This window comes from Lycorma delicatula, chromosome 12, assembly GCF_047948215.1.
Source record: "Lycorma delicatula isolate Av1 chromosome 12, ASM4794821v1, whole genome shotgun sequence".
In the NCBI taxonomy this organism is placed as follows: domain Eukaryota; kingdom Metazoa; phylum Arthropoda; class Insecta; order Hemiptera; family Fulgoridae; genus Lycorma; species Lycorma delicatula.
In genome coordinates this window covers 75,522,345-75,533,684 of record NC_134466.1, presented here as the reverse complement: position 1 = coordinate 75,533,684, position 11,340 = coordinate 75,522,345, and the positions used below count along the sequence as shown (strand labels likewise).

The following is an 11,340-nucleotide window of genomic DNA, read 5'->3' as shown; positions in this document are numbered from 1 at the left end:
GTATGCTTGCTCTTCTATATACTACTTTATAAAGGTATGCATAAAAGTTTATTTAATTTTACCAAAAATTAACGGTTACTCATGTGTGTGTGTGTATATGCATGTGTGTGTGTGTAATATACATTATATATATATATATATATATATATATATATATATATATATATATATATATAATATATTTTAGAATACTAAATACTAATATGTTTTTTACTTCTGTTTTGTTTTTTGTTTTTTTTTTTTTTAGAAAAATAACATCCCTTCAAAGCTTACAGAGATATTTTATTGTGGTTTCATGTTTTATATAATGTATGTATTCGATGTACGAGGTGAACTGATAGTTACGGAGGTATGAAATTAAAATTTCTTATTAATACGCTTAAAGTAATTCTCAAAGCAGCTATCATACGAGTGTATGATTGATTACGTATTATTGATTACAATAATTGATTACGTTATATAAATTTAAAAACCTACTGAAATTGGAACTGTACGAGTAAAATTGTTCGTGAAAATGTTTGATTTTACTCGTAATATCTAAACGCCAATATATGCAAATAAATAATCTGGGAATAAAGAATATGGGACTAAAAAGTTTTAAAACTAGCTCGTAAAGTTTTTCCCATGAGTACAAACATGTGCATATAATTGTATCTACCGCTATTCTTGTTAGCGCTCATTTTCCAAAACTTCATCATGAAACTTGTTATTCACAAACGGCTTCAAAAAAAAAAACAAAAAAATTACAAAAATATATTTAATTACATATAAAAATTTATTTTTTAAAAAAGATTTTTTTAACTAATATTAATATTAACATTAATAAAAAGAGAAAACAAATTAGAAAAACCCTGTAAATAGTAAAAAAATAAGAATTAAATCAAATTGATAATTTTAAACAAAAAATATAACATTTAACAAATATAAAAATGCACTAAAAAGTAACATAAATATCTAATAAATAACCAATTAAATTTTTAAATTAAAAGTAATGAAAATATTTAGTTAAATAAGAGCGTGGCACAGTTTTTATAACAATGTTTTCGAATAAGTACTTATAGACATTTGTTGTATTTTAAAATATATTTTTTATTTAATGAGGTTGTTTAGTATATGTATATACTTAGTCCAAAGTTAACGCTTATGTTAACACAGCAGCAATATATCGGACTAGAAATAAAGCTTTAAGAAAATAACTGAAACTTTTCCCCTTAACTGAAACATATAGATCGTGCCAAAAGACTAAATTATTATCAACAACGGCTTTATCGACCGAAATTCCGTAGGTATCCTCGACATTAGCTTTATTTTACAGATGAAGCCTGCTTTCACCTGGGAGGATATATTCACAAAGTACGCGACTGTGGTCGACAATTAATCCCCACGAATTATACGAATAATCTTTACACGAAGCGAAAATTGGAGTCTGGGTCGGTGTGAGTAGAACGCACATTACGAGTCCAATCTTTTTTGAAAATACAGTTAATAGTGATCGTTATTCTGTCTTCACAAACTTTATTAGTCGGTTAACGCAAGCGAAAATCCATCACGGTCGGTTCCAATAAGATCACGCCACAGCGCCATAGGTAACAAGTCAACGATTATTTTACGATATTTATATTTTTGGCGATCGAAACATTTGGAGAAATTTGTGGTCTGTGAGTGTATCGCAACTCCGTGCACGATGACGAATTAAAAACCTCATGCGCTGTATAACCAGGGCGGCCTTGGGTCTTTCATGTCTGTTTTTTTAAGGCAAGCCCTAACCGACAAACCTTTAAAGAAAATTAACTATACGGCTTATTTGCGATCAAAATTAGTCTCATTAAAAATAGTTAGCATTATCGTTAAACGATTTGATAAAAAAATATTAAACCAAAAATTAGGCCGGTGAAAGTTTTATAACAATTATTTATTTTAATGAATAATTCTTTACGCAAGAATATTTATGTTTTTTATATATATGAAGTGAGAATTATAAAATGTAAACGCTTCAAAGTCCTAATCAGGATTCGAACTTGGAACTTTCAATGTACCAGCTAGTTATATTGCAAGAAAATTGAAGTGGTCGAATTACAATCAAAGTAATAATTATTATTTTTATCGGTTTAAATAAATAGAATTTAAATAAATAGAGTTGTTACAAGCTACTACGATATTATTATTGACTGAAGTGGTCAGTGCTACGAATAGAACGAACGCAGTCTTCTTATTTTTCCGACGAGGGCAACGATTGACGAGACAACTCTCTCGCATTCGTTTTGATACTCTTGTATGACAACTGAGCCGTAGCAACATCCCTCATGTAATATTTATTATCACAATATGCATCTGTAATATTTACGTAAATGAGATTCAAGATAAAAGAAAAAAAAAGAAAATACATAAAATTAGACAAAAGATTTGCACAAAAATTAGGAAACGTTTACGAAAGGTTTTACTTCTGATTCCATCGATCACACTAGCTATAAAACTGCTCCGTTTAGATATTTTAGAACAAATTAATAATTAATAAAAATGGCTGTTCTAAAAATGAATTAAGAAATTGAATAAAATAAAGTCACAGATAAGATTTGAAAACAAGTGGGACGTAACAACATCTACAGGTGACGGTTGAGGTTTTCCAAGAAAGTCTGGAAAACCTCAACCGTCAAAACTGGCAGGACTAACAGTAGCAAACATAAGCGTGACAGATTTAAAAAATAGAAGGATTCTTAGGAAAAGAAATCCTAGAATTAAAAGAGATCCAGAAGGAGAAGCTAGAATGCGCTAACCTAAACCGGTGGGAAGAAAGGAAGAAGAGACCCAGTGAAAGAATGAAGGAACATTGGAAAGCTAAAAAGCTAGCCAGAAGTTAACTATTCTACGAGTATGTGGTCCTACTGTGACCGGTGTCGAAAAAAAATTTACTCTTGTAACTAAAAAGATTACAGAAAAGGGATGGTGCCACAAAACGGGCAAGACCCTTGTGGACACCTAATCTCATCTTTTACAAATCATATATTAAGTATAATTAAGTTAAGTTAAATTAAGTACGATTAAGTTAAGTAATATTATAATTAGCATTAGGATTACTCCATTAATTATTAATTCTGTAAAAGTGAAAGAAATAAAAGAAAACAAAGAAAATTTTTTTTAAAACCGAAATGAAAGATTTTATATAAATCAAACTATACGTATATTTTGGTGAGTAAAAAATCCGATATTTTGAAAAGTAGTAAATAAAATATCTTTTTTTGTGTAATTTACCATACTTGAGCGCATAACTTGTGGATGAAATGAAATAAATGTAGCGTGTGAAAACTTCCGCCAAACCTGAACAAAATTTGAACGCAGACCCTTTCAAATGAAAAACTAATATATGGATGGCTGTTTAAGCCATCCATATAATAAATAAGTAAGAAAAAATAAAAATGTCATCACGGCCAATTTTTTTTTTTGTTGATAATTTTATCATTCACCTAATGCAATATTTTTCCTTTTTTAATAAAACTAGTTTAAACGACCTTTACGAATCTAAAATCCGTGATGTAATATTGCACTTATTACTTTGTAAGTGTAAGTCTCGATTTTTATCGTTAAATTCGATTTTATTTAATTCCTGAATTATTTTAAAGATAAATTTCTGAATTTATTTCAGCTTTATTTATTCCTTTTTTTAACTAGTATAATTTCGTATACTATAAGATGTATGTAATTGGAATTAAAAAATTTTTCATCTTCAGTACTTTCATTTACATAAGATAATTTACTTTTAAAACAAGCTGTAGTAAATTTTCTTTAAAATTTTATTATTTCAAATCCATTATCAAGTTTTGTACGGTAAAGTACTGCTATCTAGCGGCGTGATTCGTAAAATCACCGTAATATATAAAATATATATATATAATATATATATATACAAGATGATTATATATATTTTAGTTTATTTTATTCGTACATACGCAAAATTTAATATATTATATAATTTTGTTGTTTTTGTTTTGGTGTTACAGTGGGAAAATTTAAGAAATGCTCTATACGAGTACCGTTGGATAAACAAACCGAAGTGGTTTAAAAAAATGTTATTGATTATAATGACGCAGAATAACAAAAAAATTGAAATAAAACCTGGCGGAATAATGATTCTAAATTTAAGAAATTTTGCTGCGGTAAAAATTAATTTGATATTCATTTTGTAATGCCCCAGTAGATATTAGTATCTAGTATAAGTTTCCTGACATGAAAAATCTCAGTCATAATACGGAGATTTTCAATATAGCTTTCGGGATATTCAACATAGCTTTATTGAGTAGCCTGGAGAGAGAGCTTGTTCCCGTAAAATAGCTTTTCACAAAGTTAGATTGCTACGTCTATTCGTGTTAATTACAAAACAATAAGACGATGGTGGTAAGAAAAATTAAACAGTTATCCGATGGTTTTTACATAACCGAAGGAAACTAAACTTCTCGCACGAGAATGTACTGCATTGATCCTCTAGAGGTCATTTACCCGCATAACACAGTAACAATAGTTGTACTGCATTTTAGAGATATTTTTAATGCCTCCGATTTGTTTTGTTTTAAGGCCAACAATAAAATGCGGTTCGTTTATAAATCCTCAGGAATAAGTGAACCGTAACCGATTTAACGAATCGGTTACTCTTCAGATTAGTAAAAATTTGAAATTTGAAATTTATCGGTAGCTTGGTACCATAATATTTCTAGTGTTTTTACGTTTCCTTCATTACAGAGTTGTAAAGGCAGCTGCATTTCCCTGTCACTCTGTAGAACGTTTTGCAATAAACTAGGTGAGTTGGAACACCACTTTCTGAAGTGGAAGCCTCCCCTATGGAGTAATTCAATTCATTTTGAATTTTACTTGCATCTTTAATTGTGGCAGCACCTGATAAGCAATAATCCACATGTCGTTTTAGAGCTTGTGATCCCAAGGGAAATTCTTGACCTTCGTCCTTAACTAATTGATGTACACTACTTCTAACTGCCAAAAATGAAGCCGGAGCGGTACCATACGTCACAGTTTTTAATTTGTATTGTTTGATTGGTTCTTCTGGATGACTACGCCAAAGAATCCGCTGCAATTCATAGTCAGCATCATTTACTCTTATTTGCCTATACATATTCTCAATGTCTGCTTTGAAACATACTTGGTGTGTTTTAAATCTTTAAACACAGATCCTGCTGAATAGTTGTACCAATGTGCAGAGTATCATTTAACGATAATCCAGAAGATTTAAATGAAGCATCAAATACAACTCTGACCTTTGTTGTCGAGCTTTCCTTGAATACCGGACCGTGTGGTAAGTAGTAAACCAAAGGAGTACTCGTAGGAGAATCGGCTAACTCCATATGTCCCATTGACTCATTCTTTCAAAAATCGGATGTATTCCTCACGCAGCCCTTGACTCAAGCGCTTCTCGAGGCGAAGAAATCTAGCTGTGGCGCCATCCAGTGTTTCTCCAAGATCATGCATGTTTTCCTTTGACGGAAGACGATGTAGCGTCCATCATCTCTAGTAGTATTGTGACTAAAATGATCCTCGCAGAACTTATTGTTATTTGTTTGAAGCTGAATCTCTTCCAACTCCCAAAAGAGTCGAATTTGGTCATCTAACCCACCATCAATAAGAAGAAAATTTTGTTGTGCGCTGGATGATGCATTATAATCGGATCTTGGACTGTCCCGACAAAATCCAGCCAAGTTTGTCTTGATTTTGTCTGCTGGTAACAATAAATTAAAATACGATTCAGCACCAATTAATAGATCTATTCTACCAGGTATATTAAACGCAGGATCAGCCAACATGATGTTCGAAGATAAACCCCAAGAAGAATGGTCAATTTTAGCATTCGGGCTATTGCTACTGATTTTTGGTACAACTAAGCAGCTTATTGTTCTATCGTAGAGCTGTGGTTGCTCATGTAATATTAACGGCAACGCAATGAGAGATTGAGTTTTAGTGTCATGTATGGGTACGTTATTCTTATGCCTTTTCAAATTTAGTTTAAGAACCAACGACTCCCGAGATGAAATTGCATTGTGATGCACTGTCAAGTAATGCTCTACACTTACGTGAACAATGGCAGTTCAGCAAGCAAAATGTCCGCGCTTGCCGCTTCAATAGTTTGCGTTTGATTTTTCTTCAACAGTATCGGATAAAATATTAGAGATTTGAGTTTTATTTAAATCTAACTTATGCTTATGAAGTAATGTATTATGACGCAAACCACATTAGCGTCATCCTTGGGCAGAATTGCATTTAATAGAAAAGCGATTGGAGCGTAAACAGTTAAAGCATAAATTATTTTTGCGAATTATATTCTCCCTTTGAGATACATTAAAATTAAAAATTTTGCACACCGACAAAAAATGAGGTTAAGAACATAGAATGCAGGTAAATTGAGTAAGTTACATAGGATTTTCTAGGTTGCTTATTATTTTGAATAAATTGTTTGACTTCACTGCATTGTAATGTAACTAGACTGACAATCTATCTTCTAAAAATGATAACAGGTCTGAGAAAGGCCGAATATTTGTTCCAGATCATTTATGCTCCCATGCCCTTTTTGAAGACACGTCTATCTTATGCGATAACATTTGAGTTAACACCTTAACTTCCTAATTAATGGTTAATTAGCATACGTAAATCGGTGGCCGATTCCTTCGAGGCAGAAGGAAGATTTAAAAGATAAAAAAACATGTAAACAATCAGTAACTAAATTCCAAGCAACCAAAAAATTATCAGAGGGATGTTTGATATGAGTTCCTTAGCTTTCTAGGCTAAGGACGAATTTAAATAATGTAAACGTTGAACATCTCTAAAATCAAAAACATCTCTAAAATTTTTTAGAGATGCCCTGAATTAATTTGAGACTGACTAGCCATGTTAGGTTCGGTCATAAGTGCTTGTGATGAACGTTTGGGCTCGTGTTATGGTAGCCTTGTGAAAACCTCGTTTTTCAATAAGATAACTGTAATAATAACTGCACTAAAGAAATATAAATAATACAGAATATACGGAGTTTCAATCACCGATTGAGAAAAACCTTTAACATATTATAATAATGTTACCTTAGATAAGTTACCCGAAGTCACTGTTTATTTATTCATGTTTTTAAACCTTAACACTGCCAATGAGGCCTTATAACACACAAAATATTAATTATCCGGTCCGGAGGACCATATGTTTGTTCTAAAACCTAAAAATATTCATTTAGTTGACTATATTTCCAAGAGCGATTCATCCGTCGGGTGGATAATAAATAATGTGCGGAATTGCCCAAAATCTTATTGTTCATTGAAAATTATTAATAGCTTAATGTTAACTTACGCAGAACTGTAATCTTACAACCGGGAATTTTAAATGTCGACATGAATTCTCTTGATTTATGAGAAATATAGAGAAAAATGATAAAAAATTCTCATAAAAAAAATTTATGAAATTATAGAGAAACAACAATTATAGAGAAAGAGTTTATATTTTGTAGTGTCTTATACATTAGATTGAGGTGAACTAGTGAAACATGGTTTTAATATCTTTAAAGAAAACAATACAACAATTCAAAAGATGATTTTCTTTTGTTTTTAAATTAAAGTTGTTCTTATTACCATAAACATATGAAATCTTAATAAATAATACAAAACTTATTACATTGCTAATACACAGCTACATAAATCCGAACGCCTATCGTTCGAGTAGCGGACTGATGCGAGCACATCCCGCAGCAGAGTAGTACTAACTAACCAGCAGGACGCGAATCATATGTTCGGTAGAAACACGCTGAACATATGTTTTTTTGTCTTCAGTCATTTGAGTGGTTTGATGCAGCTCTCCAAGATTCCCTATCTAGTGCTAGTCGTTTCATTTCGATATACCCCCTATATCCTACATCCCTAAAAATTTGTTTTACATATTCCAAACGTTACCTGCCTGCACAATTTTTTCCTTCAACCTGTCCCTCCAATATTAAAGCGACTATTCCAGGATGCCTTAATATATTGCCTATAAGTCTGTCTGTTCTTTTAGCTATATTTTTCCAAATACTTCTTTCTTCATCGATTTGCCGAAACACCTCTTCATTTGTCACTTTATCCACCCGTCTGATTTTTAACATTCTTCTATAGCACCGCATTTCAAAAGCTTCTAATCTTTTCTTCACAGATACTCCGATCGTCCAAGTTTCACTTCCATATAAAGCGACACTCCAAACATATACTTTCAAAAATCTTTTTCTGAAATTTAAATTAATCTTTGATGTAAACAAATTATATTTCTTACTGAAGGCTCGTTTAGCTTGTGCTATTCGGCATTTTGTATCGCTCCTGCTTCGTCCATCTTTAGTAATTCTACTTCCCAAATAACAGAATTCTTCTACCTCCATAATCTTTTCTCTTCCTATTTTTTAAATTCAGCGGTCTATCTTCGTTATTTCTACTACATTTCATTACTTTCGTATTGTTCTTGTTTATTTTCACGCGGTAGTTCTTGCGTAGGACTTCATCTATGCCGTTCATTGTTTCTTTTAAATCTTTTTTACTCTCGGCTAGAATTACTATATCATCAGCATATCGTAGCATCTTTATCTTTTCACCTTGCACTGTTACTCCGAATCTAAATTGCTCTTTAATATCATTAACTGCTAGTTCCATGTAAAGATTAAAAAGTAACGGGGTAAGTATATATAACGGGTCAGTATATATATATATCTATATATGTATATATATATATATATATATAAAACACACTAATACACAAACACATAAATTTATATGTAATTAAGACTCGTCCATTAATGTAGTTGGTGGTAAGAAGTAGTACTTGATAAATTCATATTGATCTTTATCGGTTAGCTATATAATATATAGCTATATTAATACATTGGGTAGCTCTACTTCATTAAACTCGGATAACTCAAGAAATGCTGTTTGTCATCAAACCCAGTGATTAAAGGCTTTTAGAAACTGTAATTTGATAATACGTATTAGTTCATGTTTTCCATTTTAATATCTTTTATTAATGCAGATGATAATTATAATTCAACTAATTCTCTTATTGTTTTGTTTTAGTCAGTAAATGCTGTATATTCGTATTACAATTTATTAACTAAATTTGAAGCGAAATAAGAGCTTAACAAATTATTTTGTTTATATGATCTGGGAAAATAAAATACACTACACGAAACGGTAATGGATAACAGATGAACTCACAAAATACAACCTACTGGACAAATATTAATAAACCTGGTTGTTTTTTAAAAAAAAAAGAATATTTGTCTAATAAAGACGAATTTTATGAACCTTTAAATTCATACAAATTATTTCAAAAAAGCTGACAAGGAATTTGTAATATTTTCCAGGCATTGGTTATTTATTCTTATATGGTGGAAAAGTAATTATTATGTATGAAAAAATTTATTTACTTTTTCTTTTTAGGAACGGGTAAATTATTATGATGTTTTATTGTAAAATCTTGTTTAAATAAATAAAAAGTTTTTAAAATTCAAAAATCGGTAAGTCTTCAACTTTTTCTCCTCCTACTCCTGCAAAATCACATTGGAAGAGATTTCTTTTGTTTTTTTTACGCGTATAATTATGTTAAATGGAATAAATCAAGATAAATTCCACTAAAAAATATACTACCGATAAAAAGTTACCTGAGATTTTTTTGAGTGTGGGAAATGAATTATGATGAAATTTTATTTTTATATTGAAAAAATTAAATTTAATTTTTTACAATTTCAATAATATTAAAAGTTTAAATAAAGCAATTTTGTTGAAAAATTCAAAAAATCTATACTTTTAATTTTTTATCGCCTCCCTCGCCCACAATATTGCTCCCAAAGAGTTTTTTTGGGTTCATTGCATTACTATTACGCCTCGTAAGATATTAAAACAAATTCGGTTAAAAATTATACAAAAAATAAAAATATTTAAATTACCTAGGATTTGCCGACGATTTAGCTTTATTAGCTGATAGTATCGCAGAAGCCAGGATACAAATAACAAGTACAGAAGAACTTGCGAATAAAATCGGACTTAAAATTTCTTACGAAAAGACTAAAACGATGGCTATAGATCCTTTAGTTATTAATTCTATGAATATTAACGGAAACAAAGTAGAACTTGTAGAAAAATTTAAATATCTTGGAGAAACGAAAAACAAAATCGGACTGAAAGACTTAATAAATTATTTAAAGTGCTGCAAGTAAAGTGGTACTTACAAAAAAAAAATCGCTCTCGATTAACACTGAAATTAGACATTACATGACTGTGGTTAAACCGGTAATTACTTACGCGAGCGAGATTTTATCTAGATTAAATCAGAAAAATAGAACTGAACCTTTGCTTAAAGTTGAACGCAGGATTCTTTGAAGCTGCATAAACAAAAAATATAAACACGAAAATCAGTACAGATTATCGCCTAATAGATTTCCATACGAAAAGTTGGAATCCTTAATTTGATACTACGAAAAAGAAGCGAATTTCTTTGTGCGCACACTCGTTAAGTTTACCGCAGGATAGGATTACTAATAGAATTATCGATCGATTTTGGTCTTTAAAAAATCCGCCATTATGGATCAAAGAAATTAAAGAAGCCATGCAAGAATTAAATTTGACTTACGAAGATTTACTTAATAAATCGGAAAAATTAAAATTTGTTATTAAAGATCCGAATACCGACTTTAAAGTAAGAACTTTTAATTATACAAAAAGGATTTATTCAGAAGTGGATCGTAAACCAAGATCATTAAGAACGACTAAATATCGGGATAAGAACTTAAAGGCCAAAAGATCGGCAAAAAAGAATTTAATTATTCTGACTAAAGCGGTCCTTTGCGGCCTTAAAAGTAAAAAATAAAATAAAAATATAGCTTTTTTAGATTTTTGGGGAAGGAGGAATTTTAGGGCAAATTTTTTAAATTACTTGCATGTACATAGCTTAATATAAGTGGGGTTATATTTGCAAAATATTGAAAAGACTGACCGCCACCACCGATTGAAAATATTGATCCTAAAATTTTACCCAAAAATATCTTTATATACACGAGCCTGTATAAAATTTCATCAAAAGTTATTAAGTTTCAAAAACACAAACTCGGGTACAAACGTACGAATATTAACCCTATTTTTTTTTATTTGGAATTTCTGTATCGTGAACCGTGGAGGAATACATAAAACCCGTACCCTATTTTTTGATAGATTAACGTAGTTTCCTTCTTATAGGATAGCTATAGAGCTATGGTACCAGGAAAGTAAAAGAAAGATCGCTTTTCTTATGCGAAGAAAAGATAAAATTAACTATAAAAAAATTCCTGAATATAATAATCATAAACTAGAGTAC

General features: G+C 30.6%; 1 protein-coding gene across 1 annotated transcript; it reads left to right on the top strand.

The window, feature by feature from the left end:
• Positions 1–278: 278 nt before the first annotated feature.
• Positions 279–9,307, top strand: LOC142332884 (odorant receptor 43a-like). Its single transcript, XM_075379574.1, has 3 exons — positions 279–349; positions 3,996–4,151; positions 9,066–9,307. Exons 1-3 carry the CDS (start codon positions 296–298, stop codon positions 9,120–9,122), a joined length of 267 nt encoding a protein of 88 aa, XP_075235689.1. The 5' UTR covers positions 279–295; the 3' UTR covers positions 9,123–9,307.
• Positions 9,308–11,340: the final 2,033 nt, after the last annotated feature.

Bases quoted from the DNA above. Each gene is read 5' to 3' on its own strand.
- LOC142332884 (XM_075379574.1), top strand. From the start codon at position 296: ATGTTTTATATAATGTATGTATTCGATGTACGAGGTGAACTGATAGTT. The intron at 350-3,995 runs GTATGAAATTAA...TTGGTGTTACAG, and splicing joins GTGAACTGATAGTTACGGAG to TGGGAAAATTTAAGAAATGC. The intron at 4,152-9,065 runs GTAAAAATTAAT...GTTTTGTTTTAG, and splicing joins ATTTAAGAAATTTTGCTGCG to TCAGTAAATGCTGTATATTC.